Below are 25,550 nucleotides of genomic sequence, written 5' to 3' on the forward strand. Positions count from 1 at the left end.
CCTTTAGTCCTCACAACCCTGGAAGATAAGGTCAGGAATTAATGCCCTAATTCTCAGATAGGAGACCTAAGACTTAAGTGAAATGACATGCTTCAAGTCACGCCGCTAATCACTGGCCATTTTAGTCTCCATTAGCAACCCCAGGCCTACTTTATCCGCTGGCCTTCCCATCATCCCTCCAGTTTGGCCCCCTTCCAACCCCATGCCCTCCCCCTCCTGTTCACCTAACAGTCACAATGCACTTTGAGAGTTTGATCTCATTTTATCTTCATAATAAGACTGTGAGGTAGGTAGGGCAGGTATCATTAAACCATTCGGGACATTAAGTAGGAACCTATGGCTCAGAAAAGTTAAGGGATTTTTATCAAGGCCTAAAAGCTAGTATGAGTATCTGGTTTCAGCTCTGATGTGTAAAGGTTATTAGGGACCAAAGCGGCTGAAGACAGACCTTGAAGCTTACTCTGCTATTTTCCATGTTGTCCCTGACCCTTCCATTCCAGGTTGTCTTCGGTGGCTCTGCTTCACAGGCAAGACTCCATGCAGAGGCTCCCAAAATAGTAGTTCATTCCCCCCCTCCCCCCGTGCCACCCTGTCCTGGGGCTACCCATGAAGGTACGAGAAAGAAAGTAGAACTCTAAATCAGTAACTGCCCACTGAGGAATGGAGATCGCTTCCATCCTTCTACAGTTACCTCACCCAGAAGATCAACCCTCTGGGTGTATGATTCAGAAGAGACGGTTGGATCCAGCCAGTTCACAACAGGGACTGACTCACGGAGACACGTAGATCATTTTGCACAAATATGCATCTGTGACACACTAGGCCCCAGTAGATCACCATGCCAAACACACTCCATGGACTCCTGATAAATAAGTTAGTTCACATTGACTAGGCCCAGAGATTTCTGGCAACCAGCAAGGAGCCTGGGGGCTGCCACACCTTGGGGCCTCTCAGGGAGCTAGGGCTTCTCTGCCAGGCTGCCCAGAGGAGAAAGATCCAGCCCTCTCCTCAGAGAGAAGGGTGAGCATCAGCAGCTTTTCCTGGCAGTGCCCAGAAGCAGCAACAGGGCAAAGGGCAAGGAAGAAGACTTCACTGCGTACCCTCCAACCCAGGGTCACGTCCCTGCACCAGGAGGTCTCAGCATACAGAAAGGTTTTTTGCTCGTTGCTTCTTAACCACAAATGATGGCATAAAGGTCTTCCGGAGGGGCTGACATGGAGGTCTTTCAGGGACGCCCTTTGACTCAATCCTATGGAAAAGAAAAGGTAGCTTTAGGCTAGGAGGAGGAAACAAAGGCAGCAATGGCCCCAGAGATGATGGAATCTGCCGTGGGAAGCTAAGGACAATGACACAGTGCTTCCTATCCCCACATTATCCCCCATTATCTACTGTGGAATCCTTTGTGTCCCAACCTTGCTCTCCCAGCAAATCTGGGAGGTGGCCTAAGGTTCAGCTGTGAGAGCTGAGGACTTGCTGAACTGGCATGAAGGGATCTCCCAGGCTCTGGTTCTGGCTCTGCCATGGACTCACCACACAAGTAGCCTCAGGAAAGCGACTTCCTTCCCCGGCCCAGTCCCCAGCCTCCTCCTCTGTAAAAGGATGCTTTAACTACCTTCCGTTTCTCCCAGTACCCTCTCTGAGACTATATCGTTCTCTGAGATTTCAAAGGGACCCAAAAAACACGACTGGCATTACAATCTCAGCATCCCCGTTCATCAGGCTCCTCCTCACACCACCACCCCCCCCACCCCCGGCTGGGCCCCAGGACTCACCTAGGGGCAGGGCCATCAGGAAGGGCAGGGGACTCAGGGTGTTTTGGGCCCCTCCAACGGATCCGGTTGAGCAGGACCTTGACCTTGTTCCAGTGGGAGAGATCCCGCTGAGCGGAGGGCGAGGGGATCAGAGCTCCTCCCCACGACTAACCCCTGACCAAGCTCCCATAGACAGCGGGCGGTACAGCCAGCACAAGTCACCCGCTCCAGCCAGGAATTCCGTCCCTTTCCCAGCGTTCCTGGCCTTCATGCTGTGTACACATCCCAACCAGCCCACCCCCACCTCTCCATCCTATCCCCTGCCTCCGCACACACCCATCACCTACCTTGTGTCCCTGAGAGGGGGGAAAGACCTGAGCTGGTTCTGCTGCGGCCTCTAACAGCCTGGGAGGGTTGGCACTGGACAGCCCAACCTTTAGGGGTGCAGCTGTTTCTGCCCCTTCAGAAAGAGAATCAGCTTATCCAGGGCCAGAAGAGTAAAAGCCACCTGTCAATCCCCGGGCTCACGGGGGTCTCCCGGGGTGAGGGCGGGGTCTCCTGGATGGGGGCGGGGCCTGGGCAGGCAAGACACAGAGAAACAGGATTGCCTCTCACCTGCCTCCTGCGTCTGGCTAAGCAGTTCATGCACCTCACCGCCTGGGTCACGAGAGGGTGGCGGTGAAGGGGCCAGGGTTGGCTCCCCCACTGCCCCCTCTGTCTCCTCTTCCTCCGCTTCAGGATGCTGTGCACAGGACAGACAGGCGCTCAAGACCTGAATCAAGGGCTGCTTCCAGGGCTCCCGCGTGGAGCCGCCCTCCTCCACAGCCCCCACTCACCTGCCCCCCGCTGGCCTGCAGGTCTTGCAGCTCACTCACCGGTGGGGGCCTCTGGGTCTGCAGCTGCAAGTAGAGCTGCTGGAGCCTTGCCATCTGCTCCAGCACGAGGCACAGGTGTTCCAGGTAACGGAGCCCTTGCCCTGGGAGACAGGCCCAGGCTTCAGGCCCCAGGCCCCCCGCCTGTGGGACAGAGTGAGGTCGGGGAGACTTCTGAACTCAACCAGACCCCCATGCTAAGCAGACCAGCAGATGGGAGCAGAGGGGCTGGGGAGAGGAGGCACACGCCCCAGCTGGCTTCCCAACACCCACCCAGGCATGCCGCCAGGCCAGCCCCCATTCTGCCCACCTCCACCAGGCTGGGAGTGGGCCGAGGAGAGAAGAAGCTGTCAATGAGAGGCAAGGAATGCCCCAAGAGAGCTCCATGGAGAACAAGTCAGTGAGGCCCCACCAGCCAGCAGCAGCCCCCTCCATGTGAGAAGGCCATTTCTGTCCCACTTGTACCCAGCCTGAGACCTGGCACTTACCACCTCTGCTTCGTCCAGGCCTGCCTCTAGGTCAGTTTCCGCCTCCGTGGCCTCCTGTTCCCGGGCTCCAAAAAGGGGCGCTTGACATTCAGGCTCGCAGCGGGGATTCAGGGAGCTGCGGTGTCGTGACATGCTGGCCAGGGAGGTGGGGAGCTGGCGGGAGCGCTCCAGCACCTGCTCCAGCTTGCGGTTGGCCAGAAACCGGCCAAGATGGGCAGGAGGCTCCACAGGAGCAAAGGCCAGGGGCTCGGGGCTCCCTGTAGGCTCAAAGTCCAGACAGACCTGAGAAAGTTCCGGTGAGGTGGTCAGGGGCCCGTCCCCAACCACCATCTCCACTCCTGAGTCCCTGGAAGCCAGTTTGAGAAGTGGTTGCTGCCTCCTGGGACCTCTCAGCTGGCCATCCCTCTTCCAGGAGTCCAATGAGCAACCTTGAGCTGCGTCTGGGATCCGCCGGTAGGTGCTGCTGACTCCAGGTACTACACAACCGTGTGCCAAGTCCTCACCAACCCCATCTGCAAGGAGAGTGCATCAGGCTGGGCAGGCTGCCCCCAACGCCCCCAGCATTCCTGGCAACTGGCAGCATTCCCCGGGGAGGAGTGTCCTGGGCCAGAGGTGAAGGGAGGGGACGGGACTGGACAGCCACAGCCCCGCCCAGATCTCTCCCCATCCCTGGCTGGAAGAAGTTAACATGAGTTCCCTTCACAAGTCTTTGTTCACAGATCCCTGGGGATTTGGGCTGTACAGCAGGCAAAGCCGTGTGGGATGTGTTCACTGGGTTCTTGTATGGCCAATCCTCCTTTGAGGGGGTAGCTGCTTTCTTCTTGTGCCCTGGAGCCCAGGGTCAGCCTAAGAATTCCAAGACGTGAATGGGGAGCCTCAGTCTCTTCAACTACGCCCCCCGGGGGGTGGGGCAGTAGGACTGCGACCCCCACCCCCACCCTCTGGCCTCAGGGAGACGGAGAAGGGCACAAAGAAGGAAGCTTGGGGTCCCAAACTAGCATCAGATGCAAGATGAAGTCTCTCCAGAAGCTCCTGAGGGAGGGCAATAAAAATAACAATAGCTATAACCACTGCGGGCTTCTGCTCTCTTAAATGAGAAATAGTGAAGATTTGGTGGGGAGTCGGGGTGGGGGTGGGGTGGGACTTAAACGGGAACTGGGGGCAGGGGGTGTAGGAGGAGAAGCAGCGCAAGCGCCCGAGGACTGTCCCCTCTGCGACAGGCCCTACCCACGCGCTGGGTCCCCAACTGTAATACCAATGCACAAACTAGTGCGGGAGAGGATGGAGGGCCGCCTAGGTCTCACCGCCGGCCGCGCGGGAGAGCTGGGGGCCACGCCGGGCCCCCCCACCCCGGCCGAGGAAGCCAGCCAGGAAGTCTCCTCCGGGAAGGAGAGGGCTTCTCCTTCTCCGCGGCCGCGGAGGGGGCTTTTGGACCAGCCGGCGGGGCAAGGGCTGGTTGAAGGTCCACACCGGGAATTAGAGGGAAGTGGAGCCGTTGGGAGTGGGATGGAAGGTGGTGGCTGGTTTAGCGCCCGAACCCAGAGGGTCTCCGAAGCGCACGGCGCCATCACTCAGCCCGTCCGAAGGGAGGCGGCGAGGTCGGGCGCCCCGGACGGGGTGTATCGGCTGGGACGGGGAGCGCTGAGCGGGGTCCGGGCGTGGGAGTCGGCTCCAGGACAGGAGGCCCGGCCGGCCTGGGGGGGCGGGCGACTCACCCCGGCCGCGGAGCGACTCCACGGCGAAGACGCGCCGCCGGCCCAGCATGGCCCCGCTCCCGGCCCCGACGCGGCGCCCCGGCCGCCAGCAGCCAGCCCGCGATCCCGGCCAGCGTCCCCCCGCCGCTGCCTGGCGGGAGGTTTCGCACGCGCGTCCGACCCCGGCTGGGCGCGGCCCCGGGACCCTCCCCGCGGGGGGCGGGGGGAGGGGCGCGCAGGTGTGCGGATGGCCGGGGGTGGGGTGGGCGCGCCGGGAGGGGCCGCGAGGGGCGGAGGCTGGGAGCCGGGCGGTGCGGGGCGCTCCGGGGAGCCGGGAGAAGGCCTGGATCCTCGGTCCTTCGGGCCCCGGGCAGCCCCGCGCTCCCGCACCCGGACGAGGAGCGGAGACCTCCGCCTGAGGACGCTGTCTGGCTGGAGGTGCGGGGTTACCCGACACCCCCTCACTCCCGGTTCACATGCTGGTCTGTCTTCCTGCCGCCGAAATGCAGCCGGGGCTTGGGGCGGAGGGTCGGAGGGGACTGGACGGTAGCGCGGAAGGAAATGGAGCCCCACGTGCTGGCTGCGGGAAGAGCGCTGACCGGGACAAGGTTGTCCCTGCGCTCCCAGCTGTGTGCCTGGGGCAAGTCACTCAGCCACTCAGAAACCTGACACGACAGAAGGGGTAAATGATCCCTGTCCACATGGAAATCCTTTCCGACCACTGTAGAGCGCCTTGAGTCCTAAGCTAGATCTGAATCCCCTCCTCGTCCCATACCTCTCTCTGGCCCCGAGCACCCTAAAGTTGGGACCTGGGAAGGGGGTCTTCAGCATCTGGGGAAGTGAGCCAGAGGGACAAGGAAGCAGCCTGGAGGCGGTGGAAGTGTAAAGACTTCCCTGTCCCCACCCCAACCCTCGTTTGGTCCTGGGATTCCACCACTCCTCACCCTCAAAGGCTCCCAGCCTGAAAGGAAGCTAGGAGCCCAGGCAGCTGCCCAAGGTGACACAGCCCCGTGAGCAGGGGGGCTGCTGGACTGTAAGGAAACCTCATCCTCTTGAGTAAGGTGACAGGGTGGAAAAATCCCAGCAGGACCCAAATCCCTTGGAGGCAGATAAGGGAGCTGGTGGACGTGCAAACTTGCACCTGAGCCTTGGGGGGAGGGGCTGGAGCCAGAGCCCTTGGAAGGAAGTGGTCGTTAACTAGGAGGGGAAGAAACAGTCTGCCACCCTCTTCTGCTCCTTGCTCCTTCTTACCCTTCCCCAAACACCTTACACTGGAGCCTTATCAGAAAGTCGGAAACTAAAAAAAAAAAAGAAAAAGAAAGTCGGAAACTATAAGATTCTAACTGTAGAAGATGGGGAAACTGAGGCCAGTAGCCAAGTCTGGAGAAAGAATGAGAACCTAGTGCCTGAAATGCCTGCTATCTCGTAAGACCTTGATTTTCAGGCCAAGCCCTTCCCTGCTAGGCATAAGTCCTCTGGGTTTTCCCCACCTAACCCTATTCCCTTGACAGTAACCCCACTCCATTCCTCTTCCCCAGATACAGACAGGGAAACAGAATGCAGGGCCTGGCAGGAACTGCTTTATGCTCGCCCAACAGGATGTGTGGCACCAAACCCCAGAGGCAGTGTCCAACCCCACCCCAACGCTGCCTAGGTTGGAGGGTTGGAGGGCTGGCCTATCAGGTGGCTTCCTTCCTCTGTAGTGAGAGGCTGGGGAGGTAAAGGGAGGGAACCTCTGCCAGATCTCGCCCTGAATCTGGAGAATGTGGGGCCAGATTCCAAGCAGTCTCCCTGGTGACTCTGGGGCAGGAATGCTTCTGGAACAGGAAGCCCAGCCAGCAGGAATGCAGTGTCTCAGCACAAGGCTTTGTGTGGGCTCAAAAGAACCCACACCCCCACCAACACACACACAAGCACACGCCCTTCCAGGCCACGCACCTATGCCTCTCCCCCAACCATGCAGATACCCCTGAGCCCTTGTGGTGATGGGGATCCATCATAGGGGGCCACACACTTTCCACCCCTCTGCCTTCAGAAGCCCTGACTGGAGCCGCCCTGTGACCAGAACTAGGTCAGGCCTTCTCCACCCCAAGGGCTCTGTACCCCTGCATGACCACCTCCCACCCTGCTTCCTATCAGAGGAGACCCCTTTCCCTTTGATGCTTGAAGGAATAGCAGGGCAGCTCTGCCACCCCCTTCCTGCCCGCCTGACAGGTGAGCAGCTTCCCTGAGTTCCTGAGACACACAGTGGCTGAGCAGCATCCTTCTTTGGGCTGAGGCCAGGGATGCCCAGCGGCCCCTCATCCTCCATGGGGAAGTTCCAGTTTCAGGAAGCACATTTCCTGCCAGCTCAGCACTGAGCTAGGCCCCGTGGGAGGAAGGGCCAAGTCAGGAGGCTGCGGGCATCTCCGGCCAGAGTAGAGATGGCTGGGAGCCATGGTGACCTCCCTTGTGGCCTGGAAGGCAATCTCTGGTGACGGAGGGGCAAAATCTCCCTGCCCCAAACTAGAAATGCGGGATTCAGACTCCAGGGTCCACTCCCAATCCCCTTACCAGCTTGGAGTCCTTGGACCTGCTACTCATCCTCCCTGTCCACTGTCCGGGGGTTCTTCATTTATAGAACAAGGAGGACAATACTGACCTCAGAATTGTGAGGAGTAAAGCACTCAACACGTTTGTGTGTTAGAATTTCCTAGTGAAACTTTGAGAATGTCCCCTTCCCATTTCTAACTGAAGGGGGCTATATTCGATGCTCTCTTGGGGAACTTCTAACTCGAATCTCTCATTTCTGAAGTGATTCCCCCAAATGCAGAAAAAAGTAAAGAGGGCACAGCACTGGACAAACTGAGGTCTTATAATTAGGTGGTGTCCCCTCCCAAATGTGTCTGGGTTGCAGGGGGTGAGCGCTCACAGCTGGCTTGGGGTGGGTTTGAGGGCAGGGAGGTAAAAGATCAAAGACTGCCCCCAACCTTCTCCTCTGACCAAATAAGAAGTTTGTTCCCAAGCTGAGGCTGGCTGTGTAGCTGCTGAGCGCTCTGAAGCTACCCCCTGCTCCTGCCCTGGGCCGCTGGAAGGAGAGCTGCTTCCCCCGGTTAAACAGGTGGACTTCAGCATGGACCCACCCAGCCTTCGGAGGCATTCAGCAACTCACCGACATACCCCTTTTACAAGGGTCTCCACTCCCCATCTGTTCTCCTCTACTCCTTGGAACACTGCTGGCCCACTACACTTTGTTACAGGTGGGGATCTGACCATGTTAATATTCCCTACTTTTTCCAATCCAACACTTCCCTGCTTAAAATTTTCAAAATGATCCCAGAGTCTCAAGGTGAAGTCCAAACCATTTCTTCTGGCATTCAAGGGTCCCATGTCCCTTTCCAGTCTTCTCTTGGTACCTCCTTCGGCCTCTGCCCTAAACCGAGCATCCACCTGCACTCACCCCCATCCTTCAGCATTTGTCCACTGCACCTGTCCAGGTTCTGTTCATCCTTACACACAGATGCCCTCTGCTCTGTACTCACAGGCCACGCCCGTGTCCTACATTAGCTCTTATCACTCATTGCCATGTACTGTGATTTCATTCGTGCCAGCTCAGCAGCTGCCACTTGACCAGCACTTGACCACTACCTTCAGGAGAGCATGAAAAAGTGCTACCTTTTTCTGGATGCCCCTTTTGCCCGCATTCTCCCCTGTCATGGGCTACACCTGACAGCAGGTGGCGCCAAGGAGGCCATCCCATTGCCGACCAGGTGTTCTGGCCTGGGGTCCTCCTCCTGAGCCACAGAAAGCCTTGATCTTTTCTACGAAAATAAAGGCAGCCATCCAGGCAAAAGGTGAGACGATTATGTCAAGGGGTAAATTGTATCAACAGATGTCCGAGGAGCCCACACAAACACTCTCCACCAAGATTCACTCCAAAAAGAGCCAGATAGCACCATCTCTGAAGCCCAGCTTTGATCTTTTCTGTGAAAATAAAGTTGAGGCTGTGGCCCATTCCTCAGGCTAACTGGGGGATGGGGTGGGTCTGGATCACCCAGCAGCGCCCAGGCACATTTCTGAAACGTCCTCCACGATGAGGACTGGGGGCCGGTGGGTGAATCCATCCCTAAATCTGGTAGGGAACCTCTGTCCCGGCCTCAAGTCAAACACACCTGAGGGCAGACATGCCTGGCACTGGTCACCCATCCTTTTTTGGTTTCGGTTGGGATTTTCAAATCAACTAGAAGTGAAGCCAGCAGGGTCTCCCATGGAAGGGGCACACAGAAAACCCTGGCTTGGAGGTGAGGTCCTTGTGGTGGTCCCTCAGGGTGGGGGCTCCACTGGCGTGTCCCTCCCAGGCAAGGCTAACCTGCAGCCTGTCCAGGGTTCTTTCTGGTGAATCTCTTTCTCAGATGAGTGCAGACAGCCTTGGCCAAGTGCAAGACATACTTGAGATGTTGCCCCCTCTCCTGTCCACCCGGCTCCTCCAGGTAAGTCAGCTGAGCTGGCAGCACTGGCCCCAAGTAGAGCAAGGAGCACAGAGTGCCAGGCCAGCCAGGGCCAGGGGAATATGAGACTGTGTCCCTGAGCCAAGGCCTGGACAGAATAGAGGTCCGGGCCTGCCTCCTGCATCCCTGCTCCTCTCCAGGCTCCCAGTGAGAAGCTCCGGCCTCTAAAGTACCAGGGGTTATCCCAGTAAAACTGGCATCTTTATAAAAGTGTCCAGGAGGTGGGGTGCCTGGGGGGCTCAGTCACTTAAGTGCCTGCCTTTGGCTCAGGTCATGATCCCGGGGTCCTGGGATGAAGCCCCACATGGAAACATTGAGTCTCAATGTGGCTCCCCGCTCAGTGGGGAGCCTGCTTCTCTCTCTGCCTCTGCCCCTCCCCCATCTACGTCCCCTGTGCTTACGCTTTACCTCTCTTTAATTTAATTAATTTAAATACAATATTTAAAATAAATAAAAGGGTCCAGGAGAGGTGCCTGGTTGCCTCGGTTAATGGAGCATGCAACTCTTAATCTCTAGGTTCTGGGGTGCCTGGTGGTTCAGTGGGTTAAAGCCTCTGCCTTCAGCTCAGGTCATGATCCCAGGGTCCTAGGATGGAGCCCCGCATCAGGCTCTCTGCTCAGCGGGGAGCCTGCTTCCCTTCCTCTCTCTCTGCCTGCCTCTCTGCCTACTTGTGATCTCTGTCTGTCAAATAAATAAATAAAATCTTTAAAAAAAAATCTTGAGATTTTAAGTTCAAGCCCCACATCAGATGGAGAGATTAAAAATAAAAATTAAAAAAAAAAAGAGGGGGGTGCCTGGGTGGTTCAGTGGGTTAAGCCTCTGTCTTTGGCTCAGGTCATGATCTCGGGGTCCTGGGATTGAGCCCCACATTGGGCTCTCTGTTTGGCAGTGAGCCTGCTTCCCCCTCTCTCGCTCTGCCTGCCTCTCTGCCTACTTGTGATCTCTGTCAAATAAATATAAAATCTTTAAAATTAAAAAAAAAAAGTGGAGGGTATCTAGAAAGAGCACAAACTTCCACTAAAAGAAACAGGCCTCAGGGTGCCTGGGTGGCTCAGTCGGTTAAGTGTCTGTCTTTGGCTCAGGGCATGATTCCAGGGTCCTCGGATCAAGCACCACCGCCCTAAATCAGGCTCCTTGCTCAGCGGGGAGACTGCTTCTCCATTTTCATCTACCTGCCACTCTGCAGACTTGTGTTCTTTCCCTATCTCTCTTTTAAAATAAGTAAATAAAATCTGAAGGAAAGAAAGAAAGGGAGGAAGGAAGGAAGGAAGGAAGGAAGCAAGCTTCTTCGGTAGGTTTGGGGAGATAAAGTGGAAAAAAATATGTAAATAAAGACTTTCGACCCACTGGTCAAGAGCAGCTCATCCCCAGGGGCTGGAGCAGGGAAGGAGAGGGGAGATCTACTTTGTTTTGTCCATGTATATATATTTATAGAGTTCATATGTTGAAAACTTTACAGAGAGAATACCTTTCGCCTCTGACCACCCATCTCTTTCTACATACTTCTCTCTGTGTCCCAACCTGCTTAATCCCTGTTGCACAAGGATATCCAGTGTGGTGCCCACCTCAGCGGTTGGTGCACAGCCTGTCCTGCAGGGGGAAGTGAGAGTTTCCAGCTCAGGCCTGGGACAGCAAGGCTGTCCTCATGCACAGCCCAGGATAGACCCCGGGACCTAGACGCACCTAGCATGGAGGAAGGGGCCCGCCCACCACCCACCAACCGCCCTTCCATGCCAACTTGCTGTTGGCATGGCCCTGGCACAGAGGTGCCCACAAAGTTGAGGGCGGGCTGAGAGCACAGCCAGGTGCTCAGGCCTAGGAGCTGAGGGTGGGGGGTGAGGAGTAGCGCTGGCGGGCGTGCTTCTCGCAGTACAGCTCGTCCCCCACCCAGAAGTGCCCGCGCATCTTCAGGTTCAGCCCGCAGTCTGCGCAGGTGTAACAGCTGGGGTGGCGGTAGCGCCCCTCCTGGATGCGGACTGCGTGGTTCCTGCAGGGGGCGATGGAGAGGGCAGAGCCGTTAGCCTGGGGGCTGGGGTGGAGGCGGGGCCCCAGGCAGGACAACTGCCCTTCTTCGCAGGGAGCCTCGCTCCGAGACAGGACTCAGGGAAGATCCCCAAATTTCAAACGCTGACTCCCCGAGCCTTCCTTCAGGACTCTCGCGTCAATCACCCCACAACCCCCCACCCCCAAGACCTCTAGTTAAAAAAAGAGGGGGGTTCCCCCTTTAAACAAACGCAGATAAACTGCATCCTGGATTTTCCCGCTTGATAATGGAGCAGCGGTTCTCAAAATGGGGTCTCAGGTATGAGGACCCACAGCATCGCATTCCCTGCGGACAAGCTGGAAAAGTGGAAGCTCTGGGGCGCGGAACCCTCCGACAATCCCTCTGCAGCTGCTCTTTGAGAACCCCTTTCCCTGTGTCCACACAGCGGCATGGGTAATACCCCATTCCGCAGGTGGAACAGCGAGGCCCAAGGAGGCTAAGGGATTTGCCTCAACTGAGTCATCTGGCCGTTAACACCGCTTGCAAGACATTTATGGCGGGGGGGGGGGGGGGGGGAGTGGGGGTTCAGCAATTTGCCAGAGAGCACCGCTGCATTATAATGCCGCCCACCGAGAAAAACAAACCTGCCCCTGGAAAACCCACCCCTTTCCAAAGCAGGTGGGGCAGGGGGTTGGGGGAAGGGGGCGGGGGGAAAGCAACGTTTTCCAGGAGGAGGTCACCCCGTCTGGAGGTAGATCTCCAGAGGCTTTTAGATTACTGGAGAGGAACCAGAAGCAATAACATTTCCCCGTCCTCTGGGGAGGGCGAAAGGAATCAGAAAGGAGGCGATGCAGCAGGAAGAAGGCAGCAGGGCTTTGTCGCCTGAGAACAAGCAGCGTTACCCCTTGCACAGATGCACCGCGGAAACCCCCGCCCGGGCCCGGACTGGTTGTTCTCTGCAGAGCCCTCCCGAGGGCGTTCCCTGCCCTGCTCCGCCCCCTACCGCCCAGCCAGGAAGTGCTGCCCCCCACCCCCACCCCAGTACTCACACGATGCTGGCGCTGCACTTCTCGCACGTGTGGAGCTTGGGTGGGGTGGCCAGAGCCCTGGAGGTGGGCAGGGAGGACTGGGGGCTCAGCTGACTGGGCAAGAAGGCAGGTGTGCCACCTGGGGGTGGGCAGACAGACCCATTAGAGCTCTCCTCCCCCACGGCGGCAGCCAGGCTCTATTTACCCATGCACGCTCCTCCAGCACACCTCCAGCACACCTCGTAGGAGGCTCCTAAAAGGTGTGCTTAACACACCCACCGCTAAGGGAACACTGCGGGTGTGGCCCGTAGGTGACCGATGAAGGGAGTGATGGCGGCCGCTCCTTGGCTGGGGCGGAGTTAGCCCAAGCGGAGGCAGCCCAAGGAATGTCTGAGCTGTGTCTACACATCCCACCAAGCAGGCGTGATCCAGGCATGATGCTATTAATTAAAAGATGGTAATGATAGATAATAGCAGCACCACAATACCTTTATACAGCTTTCAAAGGGCTTCTATGGGCCCGGCTGCCTGTGAGCCTTGGAACAACACTGAGGTGAAGCACCGGGGGTCCAGGGTCGGTATGGTCCCCCTTGGCCCAAGGACCCCAAGGCTCCAGCAGTGACGTCATGGGCCATCTGCGCTCCCCCCCCCGCCCCCAACTGCCTCTCTCCGGACCCTGCCCAGGGGTCCACCAAGGCCTCGGGGTCCTGATAGACAAGCTTCGCTTGCTGCCCCCTGACCCCAGTGAGCACCCCAGGAGCTAACTGTCTGAGTTGAAGTCGGGCACCAGATATTGTATGAGTGAGGCTGTTGATCCAGAGCTCCAGGCTATCCCATCATCTGCCACCCTGCGGCCTCTGCCGGGCCAGGGCCCCTCGTCTCTCCCCTGCACTATGCAGTGCCCCCCTGCACAAACACAGTACCACTGTACCCCGACCACCACCTCACCCCAATAAACTGTTCTTCAAGGGCAGACAGGTGCCTGGCCCACCAGACAGGCACAGTAAATGTCTGTGGAAGGAACAACGGAATGGCTGGTGAGAGCCCATATCTCTCTTCTTTCTCACTCCAGCATCTGCCTGGCATTCTTTAACGGGCCCTCCTGGGTTAGGGCACTCCTCCGCCTGGCACATGAGACCCCCCAGCCAGGACTCAACCTCTAAGACCGGGCCCCTGCTACTCTCTCGCTCCCACACCGAAGCCCTCCGGTTGCCTGCCACCACAGGCCTGGCACTCACCGCCACCCCCCCCCTCCCACCCTCTCTGAGGCTCAAGCTCCCTGCCGCCGTCTTAAGGCCCTTTGTTAAAGTCTTAATCTTTCTTCAAGGGTCAAGTCAACGTCATTTTCCTCCATGAAGCCCTCCCTGGAGACCCAGTCCCCATGGGCCCTACTACCCACCTTTGTCACTCCCTTGACAAAGTACAGGGTCCAATGATAAAACGGCATGAATTTTTCAGCTAAAAACAGAAACTTGAGGGTTTTGAGAAGACAGCCCTAGACCCTCACCCACTTCCACCAGCCTACATCCCTCCTGCTCTTGGTGCCATGCGGTCCACTGACAGGCGGTAAGACAGGCTAGTTGGGAGTTCCCTGGTCCCAGTCAGCACCTCTGGGTGCACCCCTGGAACTCCTACCCGATGGAAAGCCTCTTTAGTGCAGGGACTTGCCCTTGGTGCCTACTCCTGTGATGAGCACTTAAGACATACCTGTTCAATATCATGCCCAGTTAGGGTCTCGGGACATCCTGTCGGCACCTACTTCCAACACACAAACCCCCCAGGGGCTCACCTCTCTCCTCAGCCTCCAGGGCTTCCTGCAAGAGCCGAAAGGAGCTGGACTGCCGGGGGGCGAGCCGCGCCTCACGATTCTCCTGCAGCATCTTGTAGACTTCTGAGTCCTCTTCCAGAAGGCGGCTTCCCCCTTCTGAGTCCACACTGCAGGGGCAGGAGGCAGCCAGGAGTGAGGGTCCCTTCCTGGGTATGAGGTCCAGCATGGGGGCAGGGAAAGAGCGCCCTAGGGCAAAGGATTCTGGGGGTGGGTATTCAGAGGACAGCCAACTGGGTTTAAAACCATCGGGACCCCCCCAACCAGTCCCCACCACCCCCATCCCTCCTCTCTGTCTCCTAGCTTCCCAGGCCCTCCAGGATTCCACCCCACCCTCCAGGGCCGGCTGCTACCTGAGCCTGGGGCTGGACGAACCGGGATCAGGGGAAGGCGGCAGCACCAGCACAGCTGAGTCTCCAGCGCGGGTGAGGCTGGCCTGTGGGACAGAGAGGCACCAGGGGAGGAGTCAGCGGCTGGAGCCTTTGGCCAACACAGCCGTCTGGGCCGCCAAACCAAGTCCGGCTGTTCCCCAGGCCCAACACCAGAGGGCTCCCAGCTCTCGCTGACCAGCAGGCCAGCAACAAGGGCCCAAGGCCCCAACCCTGCCCTCTGGGAACTAGGGACTCCTCCTGCTCCGTCCCAGAAGGGGAAAGTGGTCAGCCCCTGACTGTGGAAGTAAAATGGTTCTGCAAGGAGACTGGGCAAGGGGCAGAACAGCAGAGAGGAAGTAAGCAGATCCTTTCTCCATGAGGGGAAGGAAACACAGGGATGGAGCAAAGGGCCTAAAACCCCTCTTAGAGTCAGGGCTGGGGTTGCACGAGGGACCCTCTCCTGCACACACTTCCTCTCCTGAGAGGGCCCAGGTCTGCTGGCTGTCCTGGAGGTCTGGTTCTGCCCCAGGGAGTCTGCGGGGGCCAGGCCCATTTTGGACCCACACCCCAGCAGCAGCGCCCCCTTCTCCAGGCGTGCACTGTCCACCTTGGGCTCTTTACACTTGCTGTCCATGTGGAAATCCCGCCTTCAACCTCACTGGTGCTCCACTTTCTGGCCTGCACCTCTGCACCCACTCCCTCTACCCTGCCTCATCTCCATTGCCAGCCTCCACAGAAGGGGCCCCCCACAGAAGGGGCCCCTCAGAGACCACCAGACAGGCCACTGTGCACCGGGCTGAGGGCCCAGTTCCCTGGGAGGCCAAATTCCCTCGATTTTTTTTTTTTAAAGATTTTATTTATTTACTTGACAGAGAGAGAGATCACAAGTAGGCAGAGAGGCAGGCAGAGAGAGAGGAGGAAGCAGGCTTCCCGCGGAGCAGAGAGCCCGATGCGGGGCTCTATCCCAGGACCCTGAGATCATGACCTGAGCCGAAGGCAGCGGCTTAATCCACTGAGCCACCCAGGCGCCCCCAAATTCCCTCGATTTTAAGATTCAAAGTCAGAGACAAAGTACAGGGTCCAATGATAAAACGGCATGAATTTTTCAGCTAAAAACAGAAACTTGAGGGTTTTGAGAAGACAGCCCTAGACCCTCACCCCTGCAGCCCACTTCCACCAGCCTACATCCCTCCTGCTCTTGGTGCCATGTGGTCCACTGACAGGCGGTAAGATGGTTTCCTCAGCACCAGGGATTTAAGAACCATGTCCCATCGTGCCATCTGAGGCCAGCCTGTGCCCAGCATGGGGGTAATGGCTAGTTGGGAGGGAGAACCGAAACCCACCCAGGCTCTCTTTGCTAGCCAAGTCCAAGTGCCAGCCAGAGGGAGGGGTGCTGTCTTTACTTCACATCTGCCCACCAAGGCATGTGCCTACCCAGAGGTGGCAACTTCCAGTTTTCAGAAGGGCTGGTGGGGTCCTGTGCCTGGGGCTCAGTGCAGCCCCAGCCACCAGCTCAGAAACCAGCAGCAAGGCCACGGCCACAGCAGACTGGGGTGGGGGAACCTCACCTCTAACCTCACCCTTTCCTCCTGCCAGACCATGACACCCTGGTGGAGAGAAGCCCAGCTCCCTGACTAGGAGCAGCTCTGCCTTTCTCCTCCCTCCCTCCTAGTCACCTAGGGACACCTGCCTTCCCAGGAGGAACCTTGGATCCCCAAGTCCAGAGAAGCTGCTCACATCTCCCCCAAGAGCTCATCTGTAGCCAGCACCTCTCAAACTGTGTTCTGGTGAACTCAGGGATGTTAATAAGTGAGTGGCAGGTATGTGGGGGGAGAGGGGATGCCAAGAGAAATTCTGTAGTTAAATTTAACTTTAGGAAATTATTAAAATTAAATGTATTTCTCATGGGACTTCTCAGAGCCTTTAAGGTGCTAAAAGTACACAGTGGCTCCCAAGAGGGAGGTGTGGGACCCTGTGATTCCCACAGCATCTGATCACAGCCTCGTTTATAGACCAGAATGCAAGCTTCATTGGGTTGGGAATTTCTGTTGGTCCACCAATGCATCCCCAGAGCCTAGAAGGGCGCCTCTCACAAAGCAGTTCAACAAAAGCTTATTGAAGGGGGGATGCCTGGGTGGCTCAGACGGTTAAGCATCTGCCTTTGGCTCAGGTTGTGATCCCAGGGTTCTGGAATCAAATCCCACATCAGGCCCCCTGCTCAGCGGGGAGCCTGCTTCTCCCTCTGCCTGCTGCTCTGCCTGCTTGGGCGCGCTCTCTCTCTCTCTCTCTGACAAATAAATAACATCTCTAAAACAGAAGACAAATAAGTTTGTTGAAGGAATGACCACAGTTGTCAGGCCAAAGGTCGTCAGGCCAAAGGAGGGAACTCGGAGCACGGGAACCGAATGTCAGGTCCAGAGAGAGAAAGAGGGGCTGATCCAAGGTTAGATGTTAGAGATGGGACTACCCCAATTCTCCCTGCCCCCCCATCCCAGGGCTCCTGGTTACACTACATGGGTGGTCCTCAGATCTTCGCTTCAGGACCCCGAGGGCTCCTTAAAACACCGATTGGCGCCCTGCTCCACCCCTTCACCCCTGCATCTAACCCAGCAGGTCCAGGCTGGGACCTGAGAATGTGCATTTCTAACAGATTCCATGGTGCTGCTGCAGGCTTCGGAGCCACTCCCTGTACCTCCAGCGTCTCCCGGCGTCTCCCCTTTGCCCAAGTTTGGGAACCGCAAGGAAAAAGGCCAGGATGGATGGACCCTTTCCAGCCATGCCCTGGGCCAAGCGCAGTCCCAGCTGGTGTCAGCCCCAAGATCTCCCAGAGAAGGCCCTCCCCCCTCCCACCCAGGCCCAGACATGCCAGGTCCTGCTTATACACTGCTTTGCCATCCCCCTGGCTTATCATTCTCTAATCTAAACCCTATCCAGTCCTACCTCTGACGTCCAGCAAAATTCCTGACAAAGCCTTCTCAGGCCACCCAGCCCACACTCCTCTCTTCCCTCCCAGAATGCCTCCTGCTTTTATAATTAAGACCACACTGCTTAGTTCTTAATTGTTCCCAAACTGCTTTACATGCTTGTCTTATCTCCCCAACTACACTTTAAATTCTTTAAAGACGGGGATCTTATCGAAGGCATCTCTGTGCCCCCCTTGCCTGGCAGTCCACTGAGTGGGCCCACAAGGAGTCACTGGCGAGACCCTCCCACGCAGCCCCCACAGGAGCCCTCTCCTCCCTTCCCCAGAGTCCCCCAGTTTGTAATGCCCTCCCCCGGCCATCTCCAAAGATTCTGCTTTCTGGAATGCAGAATCACCCGGAGGTAGGATTCCAGCAGCTGGGCCTCATCCCCTTCACCCCAAAGGCTGGATATGCCCCCCCACCCAATTCTGCCCCCAACAGCTGTGGCCCAGGACTGTTGGCAGCCTTGTTCCCTCACTTCCTCAACCCTGCCCTTAGAGAGGAGAAATACCACCAAGACAGGGTGTGGAGGGGGCTGTCACTAGTTCAGAGTAGGACCTGGCGGTGGGTTGGTGGGGGGGGGCGGTCGTCCAGAGTAGAAGGGCAGGGAGGAGGGCAGACAGAAAGTAAGCCAAGTGCAACTTGAGGCAGAACCACAGTCCCACTGGTGGGTTCTCTGGGCTGAGTCAGAGGAGGAGGAAGGGGGATGGGGTGATAGGAGTTGGGGGCAGGCATGGGGCTTGGAATGGGGAGGAATGTGTTCAAGAGATGCAGCCAGAGCCAAAGGGAACCATCCCAACAACAGCAGCAAAACTATTTCAGCCCTGGCCCAAGAGAAACACTCAGGAAGGGAGGACGCTAGCAGGAGGGGGGAGGCAGCAAGTGGGAGGACAGGAGGTAGAAGGCCACCTGGAACCGGCCAGGCAGGGCTGGGAAACAGCAAGCACAGCCCACCAGCAGACACAGTGTCCTCCCGGCTCAGGAGAGGGGCATGCTTGTTGCTGGACGATGGAGGCGCTGGCTGCCCAAGGGGGACCCGCCACCTGCAGCCCCAAGGTTGCCACTGGCAATCAGCCCGGATGGGACGCTCTCTCCTCCCCATCCCCCAGGCATCCTCACCTGGCGGTTTCCGGGGCGGCCCCCATAGGAAAAGCGATCAGCAGCAGTGGGTCCCGGGGAGTGTGCCAGGCTCTGGAAACTGAAATACAGGAAATGGATGGTGTGTGTGCCCGCCGTCCTACCCGGTCTACCCTCTACAGAGGGTGCCCTCAGGCTCCCGTAAACCCAGCTGCTGAGACTGACAGGCCTGTTCAGGACCCTGTGGCCACCGTGCCCACCCCTGCGCTCACCTGCGGCTGACCACAGCCTCTCCAGGGAGGGCCTGTGGGCTGCTGAGGGGCAGGGTAGAGAAGGGGCTGCTCGGCTGGGGGCTGGAGGACACGGGGCTGGAGCAGGAAGACCGCAGGGAGGACTGGCTCTCCATGTGCGTCCTCATGGAGCCCTGCGGAGAGAAGGGCCGGGAAGGGAGGCACCCATCCCCTAACCGGCCCTGCCCCTCAGGGCGCCCCTCACCTCAGGGTGCTGGAGTTCCCAGCAGAAGGCACCTTCCTACCTGGAAGCGAGTTGCCAGCACTTCCACAGAGCCTTCCCCATTGGTCTGCCCAGGGGAAGCAGCCCCGGACCTGAGGAGAGGCCAGAGGGAAGGAGGTCACAGGAGTCCAAGAGCCCCACTCACCTGACTGGGTGCAGATTGCAGCTGTTCCCCCAACAGATTCTCAAGACTCATAAATGTTCAAAACATGTGGACATCAGGTTGTCAAATTTCAAGTTTGCCAAGTTCATAACAACTCTTATTAACAACCACCGTCATCTCTCAAAGGAATGGACAGTTTAGCATCAATATGAAAAATAGACATAATTTCATCAATTCAGTTTTAATAAAACCTCACAGTTCTCCCTGTCTTTCTCTTTCTCTCTCTTTTATGATTTTTCATTTATTTACTTGAAAGAGAGGAAGAGAGCATGAGCAGGGAGAAGGACAGAGGGAAAGGGAGAAGCAGACTCCTTGATGAGCGTGGAGCCCGGACACAGGACTCCACGCAGGGCTTGATCCCAGGACCCCCAGATCATGACCTGAGCCAAAGCCAGGCACTTAACTGACTGAGTCACCCAGGCATCTCTCTCTCTCTCTCTCTCTCTTTTTTTTTTTCCTTAAGCGGTCTTTACACTTAACACCAGGCTCAACCTCAAGACCCAGAGAGGAAGAGTTCTATGCCCCACCAACAGAGCCAGCCAGGCACCCCTCTTTTTATTTCTTTTTCTTTTCTTTTCTTTTTTTAGCATTTCGTCTAGACTTTGTCATTGGTCGGCATCAGTTTGTAGATCCATTCTGGGGGCGACTATTGATTTCATATAAATAATCCTTTATCTTTCACCCATGGAGACACAGAAGCCCAGAGAGAGAAAATGAGTTCCTTAAAACCCAGTGATGGCCAGGCCAGCTGCCCATTCTCCCCTGCCCAGCCAGAGGCTGTCTCCCACCAGCTTTGCTGCTAATGGCTAGAACACCTTTGAGAGGATCATTCCTAGTCCCTTCTGAAAGCTTCTCCTCCATAAAACAAAGTGTGGAGCCTGTCTCCTCCACAACCCCCGCAACTCCCAGACCCTGCCATCTTGCAGGGCCTAGACAGCCAGGGTAATAAGCAGGCCCAGCTCCCCACCAATCACCAAGGCAGCCAGCAAAAAGAGGTGACCCACCTCAGCTCCCTGGGAACCCCCCTCCAAGGCCCTTCCCACTGGAGTCTTGAACAGAAGGCCATCGGAGGGCTGGGACTGGCCGAGGGTGAAGAAAGAGCCTGCCATGTCCCAACCCCACTACACCATTCCTGGATGTCTGGCCACTTCTAGAGAGGTCCGCAAGAACTGCAGTTACCACATACCACACCAGCCTCGGCCTCCCCAGGCAGGGGCATGGGGCCAGAGTGAAGGGAGCTGGGGCTTTGGCTCTGGTCCAGAGCATTGCTTCCTGCCACAGAGCTTCTGGGTGCTCCTGTGGAGGAGACTGGGAGGGTTTAGGAGTGGACCGGACAAAAGAAAGAAGATGCTGGGAGTCTTGACCTGCCCATCACGGAGCTGGAGGCCTGGAGGGACTCGGTCAGGCCCCCCTCGTTGATGGCACTGCGTACAAGAGGAACCTATGGGCAGTGATGGTGTCAGCAGCTCCCTGCCCCTCTGCCACCCCACTCTGCAGTCCCTTGTAGACTTTGGTTCCCTTCCCAGATGCCGGGAGGTACTCTCCACCCTCCTCCTTGGGTCGCAGTCCTGCAAACACTCATAAGTCTGAGTGGTATGAGGGAGTCACCGAAGGGGCCGGGGTCATGAGAGCGTCGTGGGAGCCAGCGTCTATGGCACTATGGGACAGTGGGGGTGAGGAGAGGGCACGGACTCAGGGCCCAGGGAGAGCCTGGGAGGGGAGGGCAAGGCAGAGAGGTAGGAGGTAACTGACTCAAGTTCAAGGCCCGCCCAGAGGGTTCTCCTGACTGGGGGATCTCCCAGCATTCCTGTCCTGTGACTCACTCTGATGCCCCACCTCCGGGAGCCACCTGTTCCCGCCACCCCACCTCCCGCCAACCCAGGCCTCGTGGCTGAACACCCAAGCCTGGGAATCTGCCTTCACCTGCACAGCCCAGAGAAGCCATGGGGACTGACAGAGGGGGTTCTTTGGGGAGTGAGCCCCAAACTCCTCAAACCACCCCCCCAGGATCTGAACAAAGGCCATCCCCTCTTGGAGGCAGGGGCCTGGGAGACCCAGCCTAAGGCACCCGTTTCCCCTCTTCAACCCACTTCATGCCCACACCCTCTACCCTGCACACTTGGGAACCAGTCAAACCCGGGCATCCAGGTGCTTGATGCCAGCTGGCCCTGCCCATGGCTGCGTGCCCAGCCGGGCTCGGGGACACCCCTTAGCCCACCCTGAGGCAGCTCCAGAGCCCGGACCGTCTCAGAGATGAGCCAAAAGGTCCCAGGAAGACCAGGCTGGGGCTGAGAGGGCAGCCACCATGCAGCAGGCTGGCAGAGGGGTGAAGAAATGCTGGCCAGCCTAGCAGAGGGGAGGGCCTACCGGTCTAGCCGCAGCCGCAGGGGTGAGGGGCTCTGGCGGATCTTGCTTTGCGCCTCCGCGTGAAGCATACCCTCAGCACTCTCCCCGTTGATGGCCAGGATAATGTCACCGGGCCGGAGGTCAGCAGCCTCAGCCTTGCCCCTCTCAGTTACCTGTAGGAGATGAGGGACAAGCGGTCTGAGATACCCCTGCTCAGACAGCGAGGACATTCCCACAGGAATGGAGGAGAGGGGATGTGTTTCTGTCCTGCCCAAGAAATACAGAAGCAGGTTTGACCCAGGCTGGCCGGTGTCCCCCTTTTTCTCCCTGCCCCGCAGTGTCTGCCCAGTTATTCAGCTAATCCCCTCCCAACGCTGGAGGAGAACCACCCCCTCACCCCATCCCTGGCATTCTCATAGAGTCTCCCAAAGAAACGACAGAATTTCAGGAGCTGTGCTTGGAAATACTTCTGGAGCAAGAGCCCTGCCCACGCAAACACACCACATAGGTAGCTGCCCCGCAAGTGCTCCCTGGCCTGGGCCTGGGTCATGTCACTGCCAAGGACTTGGGGCTCCTTTTCTAGTAACTTCCCCAGGTGGCTGCCAGCAGGTACAGGGTGGGTAACCAAGGAGAATAGAGCGGGCCTCTACTTGGCCCAGCTCCCTGTCCCCAGAAGTCTGTTCCCGAAGTGGTCACCACAGCCCATGGCAATGGGGCCCCAGTCCTCCCCAGGCTAACACTCTCGGAAACAGGCCTTCTGACTCCAGAATAAAAAAAAGAAAGGTGGCTATGGAGAGCCGGTAGACAGGGTAGATCCTAACTCCTGGAAGTAGCCCTTACCTTGGTCACCATGATGGGCATGTGGAAATCCCTACCCCCAGTGATCCGGAAGCCCCAGGGCCCGGGCCCTGTCACATCCACAGTCAGGGCCATATCACAGGAAGGAGGGCTGGAGACCCTGTAGAAGCAAAAAAGAGGGGATGACAGGTCCAGAGAGAAGCCAGTTAGGGGCTGGGGAGGGGTGCGAGGGGGAGTGTAGAGGAAGTGACTAACTCCCTCCTTCAACCCCTGGTTTCACTTCCCCCCACCCTGGGAAGCCATGACTCTAAGTTCCCCCTTCACCGCCACGCCACCGTCTTCAGCAGCGCAGCTCCCAGAAGGCAGGCCGTTTGGGTGCCTCACAGGCCCTTGCTGGATGGAGACCAGGCGGGCAGGGGCTGGCAGGTGGTAGGCGATGTCACCGTTTCCTGCCTCTCCCCCTCCTCCACCAGCAAGGCTAAGTCCCATCAGTGTTTGCTTCCTGTCCCCAAAACTGACTGCACAAGGTACTTCCTCCCCACTCTGGGGGAGGGCAGCACTCTGGGAACAGGAGTGACAGCAAACAAGGGGGTGAGGCCACCAGACTGTTCAAGTACTTGGCTGGGTGGGGACTGGCCCCGGGTCTTCAGAGGGGCCTCCTGGCGGCCGGCCTGGCCCCTGGCAATGTGGTCCAGGTAGGCAAGACAAGGCTTCCCACCTCCTCCAGGGGCCTGCTGTCCTCTGAACAGCCCCAGCCAGAAGGACGGGCTCACCTGCCAAGTTGGGCACACCCACCCCCTGGCAATGGCTGTAGCAGGGTGAGCTGACTGATGCTGCCTGCTAACTGGGGCCACAGGCGTCCCATCCACAGCCCCCTCCGCTGGGCAAGGGAGTGTCCTTACAGACCCACCCCTGGTAGGATTTCCTGAGCCTCTAGTAATGGAGCCAGGAGCCAACGCAGGCAGGAAGCTGTAATGCCAGCCCTGGGCCACCACCCTGCCCAGCATCCCCCCTGGGGCTGCCCCTGGGGAGGCCCAGAGGCTGCAAGTGCTGTCAGAATCCATCAAGGACATTAGGGCCACTTCCCGTGTTTAAGAGCCTGGGGAGACGGCAGCCAAGCAAGCAAGAAGGGCTCTCGGCCCCCTCTACGGTCCCTGGCTTCGCCTTTTGCCCAGGCCTAGCCCCTGTCCCTGCCTCAGGTCTCCAGGTCCCCAGGCCGACGCTCGCGGTTCACAGAGGCTTTGGATTCTCAGACCTTTGAGCTGGCTGATGGACTCCGCGCCCCGGGCCGCGGGGAGGTGCCCAGCCCGTTGGCCCAGCTCTTCCAGTCCGGGCGCCTTCTGCGCTCCGAGGCCAAAGTACCCGCGGGCCCGGTGCTGGAGGAGGAGCGCCCGGGATCGGGAAAGCCCAGCACGCTGGGGGCACCGGCCTCCAGACGAGGCTCCAGGGAGAGGAGCCGTGGGCGGAGTAAAGGGCCGGGGTGCGGAGAGCGGCGCAGGGGGCGCGGGCGCGCAGAGCTGCGAAGTCCCCGGAGCCACAGGTAGGCGCGCTCACCTAGCTCACGCTCACCTAGCTCACGCTCACCTGGGTCCCGCTCACCCGTCGGGCTGGGCGGCCAGACCCGGGGGGGAAAGGAAGGGAAGGAGGGAGGGTGAGGAGACACCGTCACTGCCGCCGCCGCCACCGCCGCTGCCGCCGTCTGCCCGACTCTGGGGAGAGCCCGCCCGGGGCTCCAAGACCTGCCTCCGCCCATGTGATCCCGGGGCCGCCCCTGCCGCCGCCCCTGGCCCGGGAGGCCGCCTCCTCCGCGCAGCCCAGCCCCGGAGCTGCCACCTGGCTCGCGCCCTGCTGGGGTGCGCGGGGGTTTCTCTCCCTAGGGCTCCCTAGAGGCTGCGGCCGTCCTCCCCGAGGTGCCCTTCTCCCGAATGCTCGGAGAGGGCCGGGAGGCGTTCCGGTGACTGGTCGCGAGCCCCACTGCGCAGACTGCCGAGGCTGCGCCCCCGAAGCTCTCCCAGGCCGGCCGCGCCCACCCGCCTCCGCAGGGGCCCTCGAGCACCTCCCCCCCGCCCCCGCCTTCACCACAGCCCCGGCCGGGGCGGGGGTGGGCCGGCTGGGTCTGTCTGCGGTCCGCCTGGCTCCTCCGCCCACTCCCGGCTCGAACTCCGACGCTGGCGCGGATGGAGCCCCGACACCCACAGATCCCAAGCCGGGGCTGCCCTCGCGCCCTCCTCAACTCGGTTCCCCAACGGCGCGCGCGCTCCCCGGGCGGTGGCTGAGGGCTGCTGGGTTCCTGGGGCTGCTTAGGGCTGCCCTGCCGGACGGAGATGCCCCACAAGCCTGCTCGGCTCCGGGCGACCTTCGAGGCCCAGGAGCTGGAGGGAATCCTGGCTGGCGGTCGCTGGGCTCAATCCTGGGCTGATGCTCTTCCGTTCCTGGCTTCCCTCTCCTCACCCTCTCTGCTGCCCTGCCTGGGGTGGGCCAGCCCCAACAATCACCATGAGCCCTCGCTGTCCATGTGGCCAGCCTTCTGCCAACCACCTGGAACCCAGGCTCTGGGGCTAGGAAGCGGGTAGCCGAGGAAGGCCCCAGGCACCAGCTCAGAACCATCTGGCAAATGGTTCCCTGGAACCGTACCTGGCAACCCTCAACCTGGAGACCTCAGGGCGCACCAAGAGCCGGCTCCGGCATCTCCCATCGGTCTCCACTTTGCATTCTGTCTGTCAGGCTGGTGTGTTTTCAGGGAAGCACACCTGTGGGCACAGCTGTAACTTGCCTGCCTCAGGTGTGAGTCATTCCCTCCAAGTTCCTTCTGCAAGGAGTGCCCTTGCCACTCTTCCCGAGTACCTGTATCCTGTGTCTCGTCCTCCCCACACGGACTGACAGGTGGACTGCCACCGACCTCCCCTGTTCTAGCCTTCCTGTGGCCTCTGTCCTCAGTGCAGGTAAGCCACTCTCCCACCAACCAGCTCTGGGCCTCCTGGAGTGGCCCCTTTGCCTGACACAAGTGCTCTACTGCCCCAACTAGGCCCCCAACTAGTCCGGAAGCCCTTGAGGGAGCAGGAAACTGCAGAACCCGGAGTCCCACAGACCTAGCCTCAGATGCCAGATCTGCCTCTTACCTTGTGACCTTGGGTCATTTCCTTACTTTCCCCATGGGTAAAATGAGTATAGTGCCTACCTTAGCCTCCTT

General features: G+C 58.7%; 2 protein-coding genes across 7 annotated transcripts; both read right to left on the reverse strand.

The window, feature by feature from the left end:
• Positions 1 to 256: 256 nt before the first annotated feature.
• Positions 257 to 9,829, reverse strand: C2H8orf58 (chromosome 2 C8orf58 homolog). Of its 2 annotated transcripts, none has more exons than XM_045998535.1 (7): positions 4,827 to 9,829; positions 3,112 to 3,623; positions 2,588 to 2,767; positions 2,367 to 2,493; positions 2,099 to 2,211; positions 1,773 to 1,855; positions 257 to 1,249 (listed from the first exon to the last, which is right to left on the reverse strand). In XM_045998535.1, the coding sequence occupies exons 1-7, from the start codon at positions 4,873 to 4,875 to the stop codon at positions 1,138 to 1,140; spliced, it is 1,176 nt and encodes a 391-aa protein (XP_045854491.1). In that variant the 5' UTR covers positions 4,876 to 9,829; the 3' UTR covers positions 257 to 1,137. The 2 variants fall into 2 exon arrangements, with proteins under 2 accessions (XP_045854491.1, XP_045854490.1); XM_045998534.1 differs by having other exon boundaries at positions 1,773 to 1,879.
• A 405-nt stretch (positions 9,830 to 10,234) lies between these two features.
• PDLIM2 (PDZ and LIM domain 2) lies at positions 10,235 to 24,198 on the reverse strand. 5 transcript variants are annotated; one of them, XM_045998120.1, is made up of 10 exons: positions 24,194 to 24,198; positions 22,403 to 22,520; positions 21,584 to 21,735; positions 19,076 to 19,145; positions 18,813 to 18,964; positions 18,583 to 18,661; positions 14,483 to 14,565; positions 14,094 to 14,239; positions 12,326 to 12,443; positions 10,235 to 11,279 (listed from the first exon to the last, which is right to left on the reverse strand). In XM_045998120.1, exons 2-10 carry the CDS (start codon positions 22,493 to 22,495, stop codon positions 11,108 to 11,110), a joined length of 1,065 nt encoding a protein of 354 aa, XP_045854076.1. In that variant the 5' UTR covers positions 22,496 to 22,520; positions 24,194 to 24,198; the 3' UTR covers positions 10,235 to 11,107. The 5 variants fall into 5 exon arrangements, with proteins under 5 accessions (XP_045854076.1, XP_045854072.1, XP_045854077.1 ...); XM_045998116.1 differs by lacking the exon at positions 24,194 to 24,198 and adding an exon at positions 23,930 to 24,182; XM_045998121.1 differs by lacking the exon at positions 24,194 to 24,198 and adding an exon at positions 23,945 to 23,952.
• Between the last annotated feature and the right edge of the window lie 1,352 nt (positions 24,199 to 25,550).

Source organism: Meles meles, chromosome 2 (genome assembly GCF_922984935.1).
Source record: "Meles meles chromosome 2, mMelMel3.1 paternal haplotype, whole genome shotgun sequence".
NCBI classification, from domain to species: domain Eukaryota; kingdom Metazoa; phylum Chordata; class Mammalia; order Carnivora; family Mustelidae; genus Meles; species Meles meles.

Coding starts and splice junctions, on each gene's coding strand:
- C2H8orf58 (XM_045998534.1), bottom strand. CDS start 4,875: ATGCTGGGCCGGCGGCGCGTCTTCGCCGTGGAGTCGCTCCGCGGCCGG. Junction 3,624..4,826: donor GGAGTCGCTCCGCGGCCGGG/GTGAGTCGCCCG, acceptor CTCTCCTTGCAG/ATGGGGTTGGTGAGGACTTG. Junction 2,212..2,366: donor TAGCCAGACGCAGGAGGCAG/GTGAGAGGCAAT, acceptor CTCTTTCTGAAG/GGGCAGAAACAGCTGCACCC.
- PDLIM2 (XM_045998120.1), bottom strand. CDS start 22,495: ATGGCCCTGACTGTGGATGTGACAGGGCCCGGGCCCTGGGGCTTCCGG. Junction 18,965..19,075: donor TGCTGGCAACTCGCTTCCAG/GTAGGAAGGTGC, acceptor TTCTCTCCGCAG/GGCTCCATGAGGACGCACAT. Junction 12,444..14,093: donor CCTGGAGGCTGAGGAGAGAG/GTGAGCCCCTGG, acceptor GCCCACCCCCAG/GTGGCACACCTGCCTTCTTG.